At 50.3% G+C, this 20274-nt stretch overlaps 1 protein-coding gene across 3 annotated transcripts in view; it reads left to right on the top strand.

Annotated features, from left to right (window-relative positions):
* Nucleotides 1-19677, top strand: part of CAPN1 (calpain 1) — a 28305-nt gene extending 8628 nt beyond the window's left edge. For all 3 annotated transcript variants that reach the window (XM_047876964.1, XM_047876962.1, XM_047876961.1), the window contains exons 11-22: nucleotides 13011-13192; nucleotides 13920-13931; nucleotides 14742-14953; nucleotides 15053-15092; nucleotides 15663-15728; nucleotides 15819-15876; nucleotides 16646-16710; nucleotides 17101-17169; nucleotides 17404-17482; nucleotides 18071-18187; nucleotides 18487-18545; nucleotides 18883-19677. In XM_047876964.1, coding sequence (XP_047732920.1) covers nucleotides 13011-13192; nucleotides 13920-13931; nucleotides 14742-14953; nucleotides 15053-15092; nucleotides 15663-15728; nucleotides 15819-15876; nucleotides 16646-16710; nucleotides 17101-17169; nucleotides 17404-17482; nucleotides 18071-18187; nucleotides 18487-18545; nucleotides 18883-18909 — 986 coding nt within the window. In that variant the 3' untranslated portion in view covers nucleotides 18910-19677. The remainder of the gene's footprint in view (nucleotides 1-13010; nucleotides 13193-13919; nucleotides 13932-14741; nucleotides 14954-15052; nucleotides 15093-15662; nucleotides 15729-15818; nucleotides 15877-16645; nucleotides 16711-17100; nucleotides 17170-17403; nucleotides 17483-18070; nucleotides 18188-18486; nucleotides 18546-18882) is intronic.
* Nucleotides 19678-20274: the final 597 nt, after the last annotated feature.

The raw sequence follows: 20274 nt of genomic DNA, 5'->3' as shown, positions 1-20274 counted from the left end.
GAGATTTATTACTAGATATTGTATCATTTTGTTGCTATTATATTAATAATATTAAAAAATGTAATGTTTATTTTTTGAGAGAGAGAGAGAGAGAGAGTGGGGGAGGGGCAGAGAAAGAGGGAGACAGAATCCCAAGCAGGCTCCAGGCTCCCACCTGTCAGCACAGAGTTTGACACGGGGCTTGAACCCACGAACCGTGAGATCGTGAACTGAAGTCAGACACTTAACCAGCTGAGCCACCCAGGCACCCCAGTGTTTATTTATTTTTGAGAGAGAGAGAGAGAGCACAAGCAGGTGAGGGGCAGAGCGAGAGGGAGACAACAGAATCCAAAGCAGGCTCCAGGCTCTGAGCTGTCAGCACAGAGCCCAACGTGGGGCTCGAACCCATGAGCTGTGAGATCATGACCTGAGCTGAAGTTGGATGCTTAACCTTAAGACTGAGTCACCTAGGCGCCCCAGTATCTCTTTAAAATTTCATCTCCCATGTAATAGTGGCTGATAAACAGTAACATGCAGTTGACCTTTTAAATGTATTTTGTATCCAGCAAACTTGTTCCACTATAATTAATTTTACTGATTTATCTATAGATCCTTTTTGATTTTCTGATCGCAAATAATGATAAATTTGTTCGTTTCCAATTCTTATAACTCGCACACTCCCCACCCATTTTACTGAGCCAGCCAGGCGCCCCCTCCCCCCACCCCCACCCCCACCCCCACCCCCACCCCTTAGCCCTTTCATAAAGGGCAACTTTTTACTACTGGATGTTTACTACAGATTTTATCCCTAAAGTTTTTTCTGTTCTAGTTTTTTTGTAGATGCCTTTATCATGTTAATGAGGTTTTAATGTCATTCAGTGCTTTTAGGTGTATTTATTATTGTAATATGCTTCTTATCTCTTAAAACGGCAAATTACGTTAATCACTTTTCTAATATTAAATCAACCTTACAGGGGCGCCTGGGTGGCGCAGTCGGTTAAGCGTCCGACTTCAGCCAGGTCACGATCTCGCGGTCCGTGAGTTCACAATCTCGCGAGATCTCGAGTGATCTCGCGTGAGTTCGAGTCCCGTCCCCCCCCCCCCCCCCCCGTCGGCTCTGGGCTGACTGCTCGGAGCCTGGAGCCTGTTTCCGATTCTGTGTCTCCCTCTCTCTCTGCCCCTCCCCCGTTCATGCTCTGTCTCTCTCTGTCCCAAAAATAACTAAACGTTGAAAAAAAAAAAAATTTATAAATCAACCTTACATTCCCGAGTGAAAAAACAACAACGCGGCCATGACATAGGTTTTTAAACCGTAGTTTTACATCCAAGTTCACAAATGAGATTTGCCCGTAATTTTCCTTTCTCATACTGACCTTGTCTAGTTTTGGTACGGGTACTATATTTGGCTCAGAAGGTGAACTGGGAAGTGATCTTCTTCTATTTTCTGGAAGAGTTGCATAAGATGGGATGATTTGTTGCTTAAATGTTTGGTAGACTTGATCTTTAAAGCTATTAGCCCTGCTCTGTTCTTGGCGTGAAAATTAACATTTTGATACTGATCTTTAATGGTTATAGGATTATTCAGGGTCCTTTATTTCTTCTTGAACCTATTTTGACCAAGTTGTGTTTTCTAGGAGTTTATTTATCCTTTGCCTCTGTTTTCAAAATTAGTAGCATAAAGGTATTAATATATTCCGATACCTCTTCTGTAATGACGTCCTCTCTTATTTATTGTATTATTTATTTGCACTTCCCTTTTTTTATATATCTATTTTTTTAACGTTTATTTTTGAGAGAGGCAGAGAGACAGAATGCAAGCAGGGTAGGGGACAGAGAGAGAGGGAGAGACAGAATCTGAAGCAGGCCCCAGGCTCTGAGCTGTCAGCACAGAGTCTGATGGGGGGCTTGAACTCACGGACTGCGAGATCATGACCTGAGCCTAAGTCGGTCGCTTAACCGACTGAGCCACCCAGGCGCCCCTGCACTTTCTTTCATCTTTATTAATTCTGTGAGAGGTTTGTTAGTATTATGCTTAAAGAAATGACTTTTGACTGTTGATCTTTGTATAGTATTATTTTCTTTTTTTTATGTTTATTTTGGTGGGGGGTGATTGCGATCAGGGAAGGGGCAGAGAGTGAGGGAGAGAGAGAATCCCAAGCAGGCTCTGCCCTGTCAGCATAGAGCCTGATGCACGGCTAGAACTCAGGAACCTGTGAGATCAGGACCTGAGCTGAAATCAAGAGTCAAACACTTAATGGGCTGAGCTACCCAGGTGCCCCTATAGTATTCTTTTCATATGACTGATCTCTGCTTTTCTATTCATTATTTCATTCCTTTGCTTTCTTTAGATTTATTTTTAGACCTTATTTTATGACTTCTTCAATTAGTGGCTTATTTCACTAATTTCGATTATTTTTTTCTTTGTAAACACCTGAGGTGATACATTTCCCTTCCAAGTGCATCTTTGAGTTACACAATTTTGATAATGTTTTGAATAACTGGTATAACATGCTATAAAATTCCCACTTTTAATGTATACAATTCAGTGGTTTTTGGTATACCGGTAGTGTTGTGCAATTACCATCACTAATGCCAGAACATTCTCACTACTCCCAAGAGAAACCCTGTATCCGTGAGCAGTCACTCCCTGTCTCCCAATCTCCCCCTAAACCCCTGGCAAACACTAATCTACATTTTTTTTTATCTCTAGATTTGCCTCTTCTAGACATTTCTTATAAATGGGATCACACAACATGTGTGGCCTTTTGTGCTTCTTTCTTTATTGTGATGTTTTCAAAATCTGTCCATCTTGTAATGTGTGTCAGGACTTGATTTCAGTTTTAGGGCTGAATAATATTCCACGATTTGGAGATACCACATTTTGCTTATTCATTCATCAGTTGACGGGCATTTAGATTGTTTCTAGTTTTGGGGTATTATGAGTAGGAATGCTGTGAACATTCATATACCTGTATTTGTGTGAGCAAAAGTTCTCTTGGGTCTCTAAGTAGGAGCGAAATTGTTGGGATCCATGGTAACTCCCATGTTTAACTTTCTGAGGAACTGCCAACTGTTTTCCAAAGTGACAGCACCATTTTACGTTCCCGCTAGCAATGTGGGAGTTCCAACTTCTCCGCATCCTTGTCAACACTTGCTGTTGTCCATGGTTTTTAGCCATCCTGGTGGGTATGAAATGGTATCTCATTGATGATGTGCATTTCCCTAATGACAATGATGTTGATAAGAATATCTTTTTATGTAATTATTGGGCACTTACATATATATTTCAGAGTTTCTATTCCAGTAGTTTGCCCATTTTTAGATTGGGTTGTCTTTTTTTTTTTTTTTTTTTTAAATTCATTTTGAGAGAGAAAAAGAGAGCAGGAAAGAGAGATTACGGGGTAGGGGCAGAGAGACAGGGAGAGAGAGAGGATCCCAAGCAGGCTCTGTGCTGTCAAGGCAGAAGTCTACGTGGGGTTCCATGCCACGAACTTAGAGATCGTGACCTGAGCTGAAACAAAGAATTGGACACTTAACCGACTGAGCCACCAGGCACACCGAGTTGTGTTTTTTATACATTCTGGATATGACTTTGAGATTGATGATTTGCATATAATTTCTTCCATTCTGTGGATGTCTTCATTTTCTTGATAACGTCCTTTGAAGCATGGAAATTTTTAATGGTGATGATGCCCAATTTTCAATTTTTTCTTTTGTTGCTCATGGTTTTGGTGTCATATCTGAGAATCTATTGTCAAACCCAAGACCATGGAGATTTATCCTTGTGTTTTCTTCTGAGAGTGTTACAGTGTTAACTCTCCTATTTAGATTGTTCGTCCATTTCAAGTTAATTTTTGTATAGGCATACCTCAGAGATAAATACTGTGGGTTCATTTCCTGACCACCAAGTAAAGTAAATACCACAATAAAGTGAGTTAAATGAATATTTTGGTTTCCCAGTGCCTATATTATATGTATGCTATACTGTATTCTATTAAGTGTGCAATAGCATTATAACGTCTTAAAAAAATTGTATACATCCTTGATTTAAAAATACTTTATTGGTGGGGTGCCGATGCAGAGCTCAAACCCACAAAGCCATGAGATCATGATCTGAGCTGAAACCAAGAGTTGGATGCTTAACTGACTGAGCCACCCAGGTGCCCCTAAATCACAAATGTTCTTAATGGCATCTAGAATGACGAATCCTTTCCGGAAGGTTTTCAGTTAATTTTGCCAGGATCCATTGGAGGAATCACTATCTTCCTCACAAGATGTATTTGTTTTTTTCTTTTTTAAAAATGTTTCAATGTTTATTATTGAGAGACAGAGAAACACAGAGCGTGAGCAGGGGAGGGGTAGAGAGAGGGGGAGACATAGAATCTGAAGTAGGCTCCAGGCTCTGAGCTGTCAGCACAGAGCCTGACGCGGGGCTCAAACTCACAAACTGCGAGGTCATGACCTGGGCCGAAGTCGGTCACTTAACCAACTGAGCCACCCAGGCGCCCCAAGATGTATTTCTTAAGTAGTAAGACTTGAAAGTTGCAAGTATTCCTTGATCCAGGGGATGCAGGGCGGGTGCTATGTTAACAGGCATGAAAACAACATTAATCTTGTTCTGTCTCCATCGGAGCTCTTGGGTTACCAGGTGCATTGTCAGTGAGCAGGTCATATTTTGAAAGGGATCTTTTTCTAAGCAGTGGGTCTCAACAGTGGTCTTAAAATGCCCAGTAAACCATGTTGTAAACAGGTGTGCTGTCGTGTAGGCTTTGTTGTTCCCTAAAGAGCACAGGCAGAGTAGATTTGGCAAAATTCTAAATAGCCCTAGGATTTTGGGAATGGCAAATGAGCATCGCCTTCAACCTAAAGTTACCAGCTACACTAGCCCCTGATTAGAGAGAGTCAGCCTGTCCTTTGAAGCTTTGAAACCAGGCATTGGGTTCTCTCTAGCGATGAAAGTTCTGGACGGCATCTTCTTCTGATACAAGGCTGCTTCGTCTACATTGAAACTCTGCTGTTTAGGGCAGCCGCCTTCCCTAATTACCTTAGCGAGCTCTTTTGGTAATTTGCTGCAGCTTCTGCACGGCACTTGCTGCTTCCCCCTGCACTTTCATGTTACGGAGTTGGCTTCTTTCCTTAAACTTCACGAACCGGCCTCTGCTACCTTCACACGTTAATCCTGCAGCTTCCTCACCTCACGCGGCCTTCATGGAATTGGAGACAATGAGGGCTTTGCACTGGATTAGGCTTTTGCTTCGGGAATGTTGGGGCTGGTGTGATCTTTCATCCAGACCACTAAAACTTTTCCATATCAGCAGTAAAGCTGTCTCACTTTCTTATCATGTGTGTTCACTGGAGTAACGTTTTCAGTTTCCTTCAAGATTTTTTTCCTCTGCACTCAGTTTGATGCGAGAGGCCTAGGCTTCTGCTTATCTTGACTTTTGATAAGCCTCATCATTTCTAGCTTTTGATTTGAAAGTGAAAGACAGGACTCTTTCATTGGAACACTCAGAGACCTTTGTAGGGTTATTAATTGGCCTCGTTCCAAGATTTTTGTATCTCCAGGAATAGGGAGGCTCCAGAAGAAGGAGAAAGATGGGGGAATGGCTGGCTGGTGGGTGGAACAGTCAGAATGCACACAGCAGTTTTCTAAGTTTGCTGTCTTACGTGGGTGTGATTTTTGGTGCCCCCACACAAGCACAGTAGCGATGTAAAAGATCACTGGTGTCAGATAGGTGCCCAACTTCATTCTTTTGCATGTGGAAATTCATTGTTTCAGTATCATCAGTTGAAAAGACTATTCTTTCCCCATCGAATGGTCTTGGCACCCATGTCAAAAATCAGTTGGCCATTGATGTCTGGGTTTATTTTTGGACTCTCAGTTCTTTTAGTCTGTACGTCTGTTTTTATGCGAGTACCACACTGTTGTAATTACTGTAGCTTTGCAGTAAGGTTTGAAATCAGAAAGTGCGAGTCTTCCAACTTTTGGGTTTTTTTCATAATCTTTTGGCTTCCGGGACCCTTATAATTCCATATGAATCTGAGGATATGCTTTCCACCTCTGTGAAAAGGCTGCTGGAATTTTAATAAAGATGGCATTGAATCTGCAGATCACTTCAGGTAATGTTGACATCATAATACTACTAAGTTTTCCGATCCATGAACATGGGATGTCTTTTTATTTTTTCATGTCTTTAATTTCTTTCAGCAGCGTTTTGCAGTTTTCGGTGTTCAGTCTTTCAACTCCTTTATTAAATTTATACCTAGATATTTTATTTTTTTGGATACTATTGTAAAGGAATTGTTTCTGTAATTTACTTTTTCAGTTGTTCATTGCTGGTATATGGAAAAACAACTGATTTTTGTGTCTTGGTCTTGTAACCTGCAACTTTGCTGTATTTGTTATTAGTTCTGGTAACTTTTTTGTGGACTCTATGTTTTTCTACCTACAGGATCATGTCGTTTGCAGTTAGAGATAGTTTTCTTTTTCCTTTCCAACTTGAATACCTTTTTTCTTTTCCTTGACTAATTCATCTAGCTAGAACTTCCCATACAGTGGTTGTGTAGCAACGATGTAAGCAAGCATCTTGTTCCTGATCTTAGGGTGAAAGCTTCAGTCTTTCGCCACTGAGTATGATATTAGCTGGTTTTTCCGTAAACACTCTTTGTCATATTGAGGACATTCCCTTTTATTCTTAGTTTCCTGAATGTTTTTATCATGAACATGTGTTGGACTTTGTGAAATGCCTTTCTGCATCAATTAAGATGATCATGGGGTACCTGAGTGGCTTAGTTGGTTAAGCTCTTGATTTAGGCTCAGGTCATGATCTCACAATTCGTGGGTTCAAGGCCTGCTTCGGGTTCGGTGTGGGCAGTGAGGAACCTGCTTGGGATTCTCTTAATCCCTCTCTCTGCCTCACCCCTGTGCGTGCTCGCTCTCTCTCAAAATAAATAAACTTTAAAATATATTTTAAAAAAACCATGATCATGTAGGTTTTTCCCCTTTGTTCTATTAATGTGGCTTACTACATTGATTGACTTTGTGTTGAACTAGCCTTCATTCCTGGGATAAATCCTATTTTGTTCCATCTCGTCCTTTTAATATACTGTTGGACTTGATTTACTAGTATTTTGTTGAGGATTTTTATGTTGATATTTATAAGTGATATCGTCCTGTAATTTTCTCGTGATGTCTTTATTTGGTGGGCTTTGGTATCAAGATAGATAGTGTTGGCTTCATAGAATGAGTTAGTTTGTCAAAAAGAAATGATAATGTAAATGAGAAAACAGGGGTGCCTGGGTGGCTCAGTCGGTTGGGTGGCCGACTTTGGCTCATGCTTTGTGGGTTTGAGCCCCGCGTCAGGCTCTGTGCTGACAGCTCGGAGCCTGGGGCCTGCTTCAGATTCTGTGCCTCCCTCTCTCCCTGCCCCTCCCCTGCTCATGCTCTCTCTCTCTCTCTCTCTCTCTCTCTCAAAAACTAAATAAACATTTAAAAAATGCAGAAATATGAGAAATCACACAGAATGGTAATTAAAACAGTACGTACCTATGTTAGAAAAGAAAGATCTCAAATCAACAACCTGATCGTCTACCTTAAGAATGTAGTAAAGGGTCAAACGAAACCCAAAGCAAACAGAAGAATGGAAATAATAAAGATGAAAGTACACATAAATGAAACAGAAAATGGAGAAACAATGGAGAAAATCAACGAGACCAACAGTCAGTCCTTAGAAGAGCTCAGCAAAGTTGTAAAATCTTTAACCAAAGTAAACAAGAAAAAAAGAAGACTCAGATTACTAAAATCAGGACTTAAAGAGAGACCATCATTATCAAACCAACAAAAATAAATGGATTATAAGGAAGTACTGTGAACCATTGTGTGCCAACCAATGAGCTAACCTAGGTGAAACGGACAAATTCCTGGAAAGAAACAAGCTACCGAGACCAACTTAAGAAAAAGAAAAAATCTGGATAGACCTGTAACAATTAAGAGTGAATTAATAACCAAACGCCCCAGTTATAACCTGCTAGTTACCGTTTTATTGTTGGTTTCTAACTTGATTTCCTTGTAGTCAGAAAACACGGTCTTATGAGATCGCAGCTTTGAAATAAACAGAAGCTGGTGCTACGGCCCAGCGCGTGTTCACATGTTCTCAGAAGACTGGTTCACGCTTTTGTGTGTGTGTCTTATATGCTAAGCACTCCCCTAAATATTTTAAGTATGATAACTTGTTTAACTTTCACACTGACCCTGTGAGGCTGGCACTATTATGATACCTGCTTTACAGGTAAAGAAAGTGAGGCACTGATAAGTGACGGAGCTGGGATTGGAACAGAGGCATCGCAGCCCTACAGTCTGTTCTCTTGAACGATCCGAGTGTCACGCAATTCTGAGTGTTAGGGGGAATGTTTTATAATTGTCCGTCAGATCACACTTAATATTTGGTCGGCTTAGTCTGTCAGTTACTGGAAGAGGGAAGATAAAGTCACACGCCATGCTGATGTTTTTGCTAGTTTCTCCCTTTATATCTGTCATTTTGCTTTACAGATTTTGCGTTATGATATTAGCTGCATCAAGCTTAGACTTGTTATAAGTTCCTAGTGAGTCAGACCTGTTACGTTGTTGTTATTTAATGGCTGCCTTCTCCGGGTGTAATTCTTTAACTTTCTAGTCCCTCTCAGTCGCTGTCACTATAGCTGTCCCAATGTTCTTTCCGCTAGTATTTTTGTGGTATATTTTGTTATACTTTTTGATGTCCAATCTTTCTATAGCTCAGTGTTTCGGTGGTTAGCTCTTGTAAACAGCACACCACTGGCTTTTTGATCATCCGGTTTGAAACATTTTGCCCTTGGATTGGAAAGTTTAGTCCATTGACATTCATGGTGATTGCTGATGACTTTGTATTTATTTCAGCAGACTTCCTGTGCGTTTTCTGTTTGTCCTTCCTGTTATGCCTTATTTTGGATTTTGAGTTCTCTTGCTTTTCCCTCTACTAGTTTTCCCGTCTCTGGGTTTGGAGGACCGAGGTGTTTGCTCCGTATCATTATTTGGTACAGCCCATATTCACCGGCTCACCCATAGAAGAACAGTATTTATTGCTCACCATTTCCACAACTTTTATCTGAGCTCATTTCCATCTGCCTAAAACATAAGCCTTCGTATTCCTCCTTCTCCTTCCCCTCCACCTCCTTCCCCCTCTTCTCCTTCTATAAACTCTCTCCACTCTTCTGAAAATACCTCTGCGGTGTGCTCGTTCTTGACAATTCTCTGAACACAAAATTCTGGATTGCATTCCTTTTAGCCCATTGGAAGTACCGTTACTCTTCACTCTGCCTCTCTGGTTGCTCTGTGAGCCGAGACTCTGTCTCCCACGCCTTCTGTGATGCTTTGTCTTTTCTGTTTTAAGATTGTTCATCTTTTTTTTTTTTTTTTTAACGTGTATTTATTTTTGAGACAGAGAGAGACAGAGCATGAACGGGGGAGGGGCAGAGAGAGAGGGAGACACAGAATCTGAAACAGGCTCCAGGCTCTGAGCTGTCAGCACAGAGCCCGATGCGGGGCTCGAACCCACGGACCGTGAGATCATGACCTGAGCCGAAGTCGGCCGCTTAACCGACCAAGCCACCCAGGCGTCCCAAGATTGTTCATCTTTGAGGGGCACCTGGGTGGCTCAGTCAGTTAAGTGGCCGACTTCGGCTCAGGTCATGATCTCACGGTTCTTGGGTTCGAGCCCCGCGTTGGGCTCCGTGCTGACAGCTCAGAGCCTGAAGTCTGCTTTGGATTCTGTGTCTCCTTCTCTCTCTGCCCCTCCCCCGCACATGTTCTGTCTGACTCTGTCTCTCAAAAATAAATAAATGTAAAAAAAAAAAAATTTTTTTTTTTTTAAAAGATTGTTCATCTTTGATATTCCGTAATTTCACCAAGATGTATTGAGGTGTGGATTTCTTTTTATTCTGCTTTGGATTCACGGGGCTCCCTGGGCCTGCAGGTTGATGTATTTCAACAATTCTAGAAAATTCTTAGCCATGATCTTTTAGAATAACAGCTCCTTCTTACACTCTTCATTTTTTCCTTTTAGAATTCTAATCAAACGTAAGCTGGAACTCCTTGCTCAATCATCTAGTCTCTTACCATTGCTCAAATTTGCCGTCTCCTAATTTCCTTGCATTGCCTTCTGCTTCTGGGTAGTTCCTTCCGATCCATTCTCATTTCACGAGTTGTCTTTTTTGCTGTGTCATATCTGGTGGTTAATCCTTCTAACAAGTACTTAGTTTTATTTAAAAAATTAATGTGTAGAAGTTCTAGTGGCTCGTTTTCAATTTTTTTTTTTTTCCAACGTTTATTTATTTTTGGGACAGAGAGAGACAGAGCATGAACGGGCGAGGGGCAGAGAGAGAGGGAGACACAGAATCGGAAACAGGCTCCAGGCTCTGAGCCATCAGCCCAGAGCCTGACGCGGGGCTCGAACTCCCGGACCGTGAGATCGTGACCTGGCTGAAGTCGGACGCTTAACCGACTGCGCCACCCAGGCGCCCCTGGTTTTCAAATCTGTTTATTCTTGCTCATATTCCCAAGCTTCTCATTTATTTCTTTAAATATAATAAACCCAGTCTTTTATATTCTGGCATCTGATTATTTCAATATTTTTAGTCTCAGAGGGTTGGTGTTTTGGTCCATTGTGGCTGCTGGTTCTCACTTACTCATGCCTGCTTTCCTTGTGAGATTTTTGTCTCCTTTGGCCTAGAAGTTCATCTGTGGGAGTTCTTTGAGTCCTTGGGTGAAGTTAGGTTCTTCCGGTGTTTCTATCAGTCACCTGGGATGACTCTTTGAATCCCAGGACACTTTTAAAAATAAATTATCTCCTGAAGGTTTCCTTGACTTCATAGGCAGAACGAATTGAAACTGGGGGCGCGTGGGTGGCTCAGTCGGTTAAGCGTCCAACTTCAGCTCAGGTCGTGATGTTCTGGCTCACGAGTTCGAGCCCCGCGTTGGGCTGTGTGCTGACGACTTGAAACCTGGAGCCTGCTTTGGATTCTGTGTCTCCCTCGCTCTCTGCTCCTCCCCCACTCACGCTCTGTGTCTCTCTCCTTCAAAACTAAATAAACATTTTTGAAAGATTTAAAAAAGGGGCGCCTGGGTGGCTCAGTCGGTTAAGCATCCGACTTCAGCGCAGGTCATGATCCCACAGTTCGTGGGTTCAAGTCCCATATCGGACTCTGTGATGATAACTCAGAGCCTGGAAGCCTGCTTTGGATTCTGTGTGTCTGTCTCTGCCCCTCTCCCGCTTGTGCTCTGTCTGTCTCTCTCTCTCAAAAATAAACATTAAAAAAATTTTTTTAATTAAAGAAAAGAAGGAACAAATTGAAACTGCAAGATCACGTGAAGGCTTGTGGTTATAAATTCTTGGGGAGAATTTTTTTTTTCCTTCCTCCCAGTGGGGTTTATTTTTCTTTCCTATGTATGCTGTTGGCATTCCTCATAGGGGTCCCAGTTTTGTTGCAAAGATCTCCTGCTAGATTTTGTCTCCTGTCCCTGTACCCAGGGCTCAGGGTCTCCAGGCATCTGCAGGAGTCCTTCGGCATTATATACCTCGCGGGGCTCCTAGTGGCCATGTTTTAAAAAAGGCTTTATTGAGTTATCACTCACATACGGTCCAGTTCACCAACTTAAAAGTGGAAAATTCAGTGTGGTTTTCATATATTCACAAAGTTGTGCATCTATCAGTACATCAATTCTAGAGCATTTTTATTACCCCAAAAAGAAACCGTCCACCCTACAGCTGTCACTCCTGACCCCTCCTCCTCACTCCCAGGTAACCGCCAGCCTCCTCTCTGCGGCTGTGGATCTGCCCGTTCGTAGGCTTATCTGTGTTAGAGCCCATATCGGTACTCTCTTTTTGTTGCCGAATAATATTCCATTGTTTGGTTATACCACGTTTTTAAAAATCCATTTCTCCGCTGATGGACGGCTTGGGTCACTTCTACCATTCGGGTATCACAAATAATGCCACTGTGAACATTTACATCCACGTTTTTGTGTGGATGTACGTTTTCATACATTGCAGTATTGAGTATCATTGCAGGGTCATAGGATAATTCTGTGTGTAACCATTTAAGGAAGTGCCAGACTGTTTTCCGAAGTGGCGGCCCCGTGTTACATTCCCACCAGCAGCGTGTGACGTTCTGATTTCTCCACATTCCCGGCTAACACTTGATATCCGTCATTTTGGTTAATGTCAACTTGGGGGGGGGGGGAGGGGGAGGGGAATGCTGTGGCTTATTAGTGCCTCTAAAAAGCCACTTTGCTTACTGTGTCCAGCACCTGGTTGTTTTAGGGGGTCGTGGGCGACTGAGTCACCAGACTGCCAGAGACGCAAGTCTCTGTCACCCTTTGCAGCCGAGTGGCCTCCTATCAGACCCTGCCTTGTCTTTTTCTCTCCTAAGTCATCGTCCACACAGCAGCTGCAGCTACCTTTGCAAATCCGAATCCATTCATGCCACTCCTGGTGCAAGCCTGTTGGGGCGTGGGGAGGGCCTCTTGCCCTTTGATTCAAACCACCCTCCTCACTGCCCACCCGGCTCCCGCCGACCTTTGCCACTGTCCACATCTCCCGTGCTTGCCGGAGCTGGATGCTGCATTAGACACCGGCTGTCTCCCTCGTGTGGGTCCTTGTTTCTCCCTCCTGCTTCCCAGTGTCTTCCCAGGGCTTCTCCTTCAGATCTCACTCAAATGTCACCTCCTCAAAGACGCCTTCCCTGACCGGCTCCCAGCTCCAGCTTGCTTACTCTTTGTAATTGTTCTCATAAGCGCCCCGACTTGCTCAGACTTGGCCTCCCCTCCTGGAATGTGAGCTCATGAGGGCAGGGACCGCGTGTGCCCCCCACTGCCCGTCTGTCACACGGCGGACACTTAGTAATAATACTTGTGGGACGTATGAACGAAGGGACACGTGGGGGAGGGGAAGCCTGGAGGCGGGGACCACTCTGCTCTGCGCCTCCCCTGACCCCTCCCGCCAACCCACCTCCTACAGCCACCTTCTGGGTCAATCCCCAGTTCAAGATCCGACTGGAGGAGGCGGACGACGCGGACGACGACTACTACGGGGGTCGAGAATCAGGCTGCAGCTTCGTGCTAGCCCTCATGCAGAAGCACCGCCGCCGCGAGCGCCGTTTTGGCCGCGACATGGAGACCATCGGCTTCGCTGTCTACGAGGTGAGCCGATCACACGATCACGATGAACCGGCGTCGAAAGCCGGGCTCCCGGTGCACCGTGGGCGAGCCCCACCAGGGGGCGCCAGAGGACACTGCCGCCACAGTCCTGAGGCAGGTGGCCCTGGCCACTGTCCCCAGGAGGCGCCTGCCGTGGCCCCCCTTGGGCCAAGGGTTCTGGCTTAGCTGATGACTGTGAGGTAGCTTCTGGGGGACAGACTTTGGCTCGGCCTCAGAAAGAAGTGGGCAAGTGGGCGGCCCTGGAGGAGTAGTGAGCTCACTGTCTTAGTATATAAGCAGAGACTGGCCTGGGAGGGCCCTGCTTCACTTGCTGTGTTCAACACAGAAACTTCTGGACCTTCCTGGCAGGGAAAGAGAACCGCTACAGTCTCGGCCCAGGCCCGGAGCTCCCGACAGCAAACTGGTGGGGGCTCTGATGTCCCTGGGCTGTAGGACATTGCAGTTGGCCGCTCTGGGGGCTGTGCTGGGTCCGACTCAGAGCCAAGGCCCAGGGTGTTCCAGGGGTGAAGAGGACCTTGCCCGGGGCCCTTTCCTGAGGTCCTGAGGTGCCTCTCTGGCGTGAAGACAGGTCTGGGCGGCCAGTGGCCCCGAGCCCTGCCTCCCGGTCTCCTCAGATCCCGTGATTCTTAAGAACTCAGGGCCTCTGTCCAGCACACGCTGTGCCTGTAGGCCAAGCACACATCTCTAACTTCTTCCGTCTCTCTGGCAGGTTCCTCCGGAGGTAGGTGACATCTGACACCTGGATTTACATACCCCTGAACACACAAGGCCTGTTGGTGCCCAGAGGGGAGCAAGATGGCAGCAAGCCCACACGTAGAGAGTTAAGAAGTCACCTCGTTTTATTGTTCGTGAACCGTCTTCCCACCCCCCCCCCCCCCCGGAGGGGGCAGATGTTGCTGTCCCAGGGGGTCAGGACAGGTAGTAAGTGAGAGAGCTGGGTCTGAACCCCGGCCCTCAGAGTCCCGCCCAACACGCACACACGAGGCTCTTCCCGCCTTACTGTTTCCGCTGAGTTAGTGCCGGCGGAGGATGCCTCGGGCATCGGTTAGGAGCAGGGCGGTGGACAGGCTGAATATTCTGCACCCTCGAGCGAGTGGCTTAAGCTTAGGCCTCGGCGTCAGTATCTGTAAAATGGGCACAGGGCGCCGCCTCACGGGGCTGTCGTGAGCTTTGAATGAGGCGCCCCGTGGAGGGTACCCCACGGTGTCTGACTCGGGGGGACGCTCTGGGTAACGATAGCGGGAATGTTATTTCGCCGGAGTCCTAGCGTTCACGTTCACCTCCAGAGTATGTCCTCACCTCCGCCCTGTGCGGTAGGCAGCGTTGTCCCCTCCATCTTGCGGACGGGGAAACTGAGACAAGATGATCTGGCGGCGCCGTGCAGCCCGAGGGCAACCGGGCCGAGACCAGCCTGCCGGCCGCTCGGCTGGAGCCCGGGGCCTGCGGCCCGGGTGTGCGGTGTGCGGGCAGCTCCCCGAGGGCGGGCTGAGCGGCCGGCTGCAGCCCTCACCCCCTCCTCCCCTCCCGCCAGCTGGTGGGCCAGCCGGCCGTGCACCTGAAGCGGGACTTCTTCCTGGCCAACTCGTCGCGGGCGCGCTCGGAGCAGTTCATCAACCTGCGGGAGGTCAGCACCCGCTTCCGCTTGCCGCCCGGGGAGTACGTGGTGGTGCCCTCCACCTTCGAGCCCAACAAAGAGGGTGACTTCGTGCTACGCTTCTTCTCGGAGAAGAAGGCCGGGACCGAGTGAGTTGAAGGCCCCTCCCCGGTGCCCACTCCCCCCCCTCCGCCGGGCCCCCCTGCACCCCCACCCTGACTGGCCCCTCTGTCCTTCCACCTCTGCAGGGAGCTGGACGACCAGATCCAGGCCAATCTCCCTGATGAGGTACGTGCCCTGCCCGCCGCCCCCCCACCGCCCAGGTGCCTTCCTCCTCTGCCTCACCCCTTCACCCTGGGCGTATCGCGGGGACCTGGGTGTCCTGGCTCCTGGGAGCCCCCCCGACAGAAGCTTTAGGGGTAATACCAATCCCTCATCTGCCCAGCACTTTACGGTTTTGCAGAGGGCTTGGTGATAATAGTGACGCGAGGTCCCTGAGCTCTCGCTGGTCTCTGGCGGCTCTGTGCTGAGCCCTTTACCCCGTTGCCTCCACAACAACCCTGTCCGGGTGAGGCCACCATCTCCCCTTTCAGCGAGAAAGTCAAGTTCGGGGAGGTTAAGGAACTTGCCCAAAGCCTCCCCCCCACCGCCATCACGGAGCTGAACTGCACTCTCCTCAGGCCGCAGAGCCCCAGGCAGGGGGAGAGTGATTCCCACTTTACTGGTGACCAGAGGGAGGCTCAGAGACACGAGGAGGCAGGCGTGTGGTGATGAGTGGTCCCGGCCTCGCCCCAGCTGCTGCCCATGCGGGGGCCTGGCTGGAGCGCCCCTCACCTGCTCTCCCCCTTCTCCATCTAGCAAGTGCTCTCAGAAGAGGAGATTGATGAGAACTTCAAGGCCCTCTTCAGGCAGCTGGCAGGGGAGGTAGGCAGGGTGTGGTGGAGCGGAGGGCGGGGAGGGGGCGCAGGGGCGCAGCGTTTCTCCAGGGTGGGTGCCTCCTCCCTCTTCCCCCAGGACATGGAGATCAGCGTCAAGGAACTGCGGACCATCCTCAACAGGATCATCAGCAAACGTGAGTGTCCCAGGACAGCAGCTCTCCACCCTGTAGTCGGCACCCCCCCTCCTCCAGACTCCAGAATCGAGGCTTCTGCTCTCACACGGAGCCCAACCCAAGCCCTTGGTCTTCATGGGCAGGGGAAGCCCCCACTGCCTTTCTGAGCCCTGCTCACCCCCATTTTCCTCCCAAACTCTTTGCACCATCTTGCCGGACCCCGTTCTCCATGCCCAAGTGCCGTGACCTGGTGTCGTTAGAAGCCGAGTTGGTGACAGCACCGTAGGAGCAAGGAACAGGTCTCCCCTTCCTCTGGAAGATACGCCCCAGGGCCAGGCCGAGGGGCTGCCTGCAGAACGGGGCTGGCTTCACTCCCCCGCGTGCGCAGCTCTAGGCAGCCCCGCCCCCCAACCGTCCCTTTGCCCCTGCCTCTGACCTCCATCCCTGCTGTTCCCTCAGCCCAGACCCCTCTCCTCTTGTCCCCCTTCGGGGCCTGCGGCCAACCTCACCCCCGCCCTGGCCGCCTTGGCCTCACGTTTCTACTGCGTTTCTCTCGCTTTGGTGGAGCACTGATCTCCTTTCATTCTTGGTTCTTCGTGGTGTAGACACCGGCTCGGTTGCTAAAGTACTTGACACTGTGCCGATAAGAGTGACCTGACGCACCCACTCTGCTAGGCTTTGCACACCAGGTGCCAGGAATCGAACTTCCCTGGTCCCCATCCCGCCCAGTGCCCCGGGGGCAGGCCCCGGAAGCCTGCTGCTTGAGGTGTTGGAACCGATTTTCTTGCAGACAAGGACCTGCGGACAAAGGGCTTCAGCCTGGAGTCGTGCCGCAGCATGGTGAACCTCATGGACGTATCTTTTGCTTTCGTTTCGTGAGGCTGCTTTGGTGTGGGGGACGTGGTGGGGAAGGACGCCCTGTGACCTTTCCCGGAACAGTGTTCTGTGGAGTGTAGAGGAACCAGTCCTTTTCCCAGGCCATTTCCCCATGATTGGGGGGGGGGGGGGGGGGATAGCGGGGAGGGGCAACTGAGGCACAGGCTTTGTGTTGAGTGAGAGGTAGAGCAGGGCCTGGGTCCTTGAGTCACCTTAAGGCTGGTGCTGGTGGCACCCCTCCTTGTCCAACCCACCTGGCCCCGTGGGCGCCTGCCCTTCCCCCTCCCCTCGTCTTGCTGTCAGTCTCCCCTTCTCCCCATTGTTCCCTCACCCTGTGCGGGTTTAAGCTTCCTAACGGTAGCCCCCCAGCGGGACGGCAACGGGAAGCTGGGCCTGGTGGAGTTCAACATCCTGTGGAACCGCATCCGGAATTACCTGGTAGGTGGTCCCTCCCTCCTGTGCGGCCTCAGTCCCAGGAGGGGTCTGCTGCGGGCTCCCAGACGGGCTGCGTGGTCTAGGCCCTCCGCCCTGGGTCTGCCGCTCCAGACCCCAGCCCCCGGCCCACCTTTCGGGTCTTTGCCCTCCACCCGCAGCAGCCCCCGACCCTGGGGTGGGCCGGAAGGGCTGGGTGCCTCCCTCGGCCTGGCCCTCATCCTCTGTTCCCCACTCTAGGCCATCTTCCGGAAGTTTGACTTGGACAAGTCGGGCAGCATGAGTGCCTACGAGATGCGGATGGCCATCGAGTCTGCGGGTAAGGCCTGTCCCCAGGCAGACGGCCCAAGGCCGATTGCCTGTCGGCGGCTACCCAGAGTGGCGGCCCGCGGCACCGGCCCTGTCCCCGGGGTGGAGATGGTGATGGTGTGGCGGTAACAGCCATCTCCTGCCTTCTTACTGAATTACTGAGCTAAGTGCTTTATCAGCGCTTCCCCGTGTCCTCACTGTGGCCTAACGGGGATAAGGTCTTTTACTGTCTCCATTGCGCCCGGAGAAAAGCACGATTGGGGACAGTGACTGGCCTGCGGCCACACAGCCAGGGAGAGGTGGAGCTGGGCTCCAGGGCCTCCAGTGAGAGAGGTGCGGGCCTCATCTTCACAGTCCCGTGTCAGGATGAGGCGAGGGCACTCGGCACAAACAAAACTGGACCCCCGGGCCCTCCTTGGCCGCTGATTCCCTGGGGCGGTCTGGGCTCCTGCTCCCTCGGACTGGCACTTGCTTGCCCAGCACCCCCCGCCCCCCGCACCCAGCTCCTGGCCCTGCTCAGGTGGGGCTCACCCTGCCCAGGCCCCAGCCCCCCTCCCTGGCCCCGCTTCCCTGGCCTTCACGCACTCTCCTGGGCCAGGCTTCAAGCTCAACAAGAAGCTGTACGAACTCATTATCACCCGCTACTCGGAGCCCGACCTGGCCGTGGACTTTGACAACTTCGTGTGCTGCCTGGTGCGGCTGGAGACCATGTTCCGTGAGTGTCTTCATCTGGCTCCTGCCTCTGGTTCTGTCTCCCATAAGCTGATGGGAATGACAGCTACAGATGGGACCTATGTGCCATGGCGTGTCCCAGAGAGGCGAAGTACCTGGGAACCTGAAGGCCGAGTCGGGAGACTGGGGGAGGGGGAGGACAGCAGAGAGAGCTGCTTCCCAGTGTGACAGGTGAGGGCTTGGGGTGCCGTGGGGATGTGCGGGGGAGGGGCAGGCGGCAGGGTGGTCCTGCATGAATGTCCCACTGGTTTCTAATGCCAAAACGTCTTCTTTTGAACGTAGGGTTTTTCAAAACTCTGGACACAGATCTGGACGGGGTGGTGACCTTTGACTTGTTTAAGGTGGGAGCTTCCCTTGGCCGTGGCGGGGGAGGGTATTCGGGTGGTGATGCTTTCTACCCACCTGGGGCAGGAACTTGTGGCCTCAGAACCAGACCCAAAGGGCAGGCCTCTGGAAGGATGGAAGGATGGGATGGGGTGGGGGTGTCTGGATCTTGGGAAGGGAGGTGGGGGGCATGCTCCTGGAGGTCTTCGTGGGTGCCTGCGCCCTGGTCTCCCAGGGGTAGAGGAGGTAAGAAAGTGCCCCTCCCCAGAGATGGTGGCCCCTGGGCTAGGAGGCTGGACTGGGCGTTTCTGCTGTCGCTGGCTGACCTCTCTCTCTGCCCTCCTCTGCCGGCAGTGGTTACAGCTGACCATGTTTGCATGAGGCAGGGGCTCCGGTCCCCTTGCCGTGCTCCTCTCCCTCGTCTGCCAAGCCATGCCTTCCCGCCATGCCGCACCGGGCCACACCAGCTGCAAGTGCCTTCCTTGGAGCAGGAGGCGGCCTTGTCCTCCTGTCCCCTCACCTCCCAGCTGCCACGGTTCCTCTGCTCTGCGCAGAGCCGTGTGGCCTTCCCTGCCTTCGCCAGTCACGGGCTCAGATGGACTCCCCCCCTCCCCCCGCTCCTCCCGTCGCCAAACGAGGAAGGCCACTTTCGCTTGTTCCTGCCTCGGGATGAGGCTGCCAGGGGAGCTGACGGCCCCCGGCCTCCGAGCATCCTGACGTGTCCTGTCCCCTCGCTGCAGCCAGAGGGCACCCGCCCAGCCTACCCAGCGGCCTCACCTGCAGACTTTACACCATAACCACTAACTCTGCACAGTCTGCCGTCTAGATGTGCAGAAGCCCTTCCCAGCCGAGGCCTCTTCCTGGGGCTGGGAATGCCTGTTCTCCCCCGTGCAGAAGCCAGTGCCCCTCACCTCCGTGGCCTGCCCCCCCAGCCCTGCCCCACCTGCCGACCAGGAGTCACCTGGACTGAGGGGTGGTCAGGCGCTCCCTCCCTCGCTCCCTCCTTTTTTATATCGGTGATTTTACAGGGGACTCTTCAGGGACCGGTGTACCAGTAACGGGGGTGCCAGAGGCACCTGGGTGTGGGGTGGGGGTGGGGTCTCGGGTTTCCATGCAGAGAGACCCCAAACAATAAAGGAAAAGGCCCCACATCTGTCTCTGGAGTGTGCTTCTGTCCAAACCTGCTGCCCAGGAAGGCATCAGCAAGCCTTGACCTTCAGGGACAGCCCGGGACCTCACACCACCCCTGGCCGCCCGCTGTCTCCTTCCCCAGTACCCTGGGGGCTCGCACCCCTGCCCGAGTACTGGGTATCTAGGACGTTGGGAGGGATGGGGCCCCAGCTGCAGGGACGGGGCCAGACTGCTGAGGTCCCATGTGACTCTGCTGATCCTCTGTGCCCTCCTCACAGCCCGGTCCCTGCCCTCCCTGTATACTCCAGCCTGTGAGGCTCTGGCTGACACCCAGACTCCCGCTGAGCACAAACCTGACCTCCCAGGAAGCTCCCAGCGCACAAGAGCCTCCTTCACCTAGACACCTGCAGCTTATGTAAGCTGCCCCAGCCCCTCTGGGGTCCTGGCTTTTCTTCCCATAGATAAGGGTGGGTTGCAGTGAGGGTGGAAGAGGAGACAGAGTGGGAAGGGGTGGGGGGGGGGGGACCAGGGGTAAGCCACAAACTAGGATAGCATCTGCAGGGCAGAGGCTGACAGAGCCTGGGTCGGAGGTGGGAGCTGCCCTCAGAGCCCCAG

Source organism: Prionailurus viverrinus, chromosome D1 (genome assembly GCF_022837055.1).
Source record: "Prionailurus viverrinus isolate Anna chromosome D1, UM_Priviv_1.0, whole genome shotgun sequence".
In the NCBI taxonomy this organism is placed as follows: Eukaryota; Metazoa; Chordata; class Mammalia; order Carnivora; family Felidae; genus Prionailurus; species Prionailurus viverrinus.
Note: the sequence above shows the minus strand (reverse complement) of the source record. Positions and strands in the feature narration are given on the sequence as shown.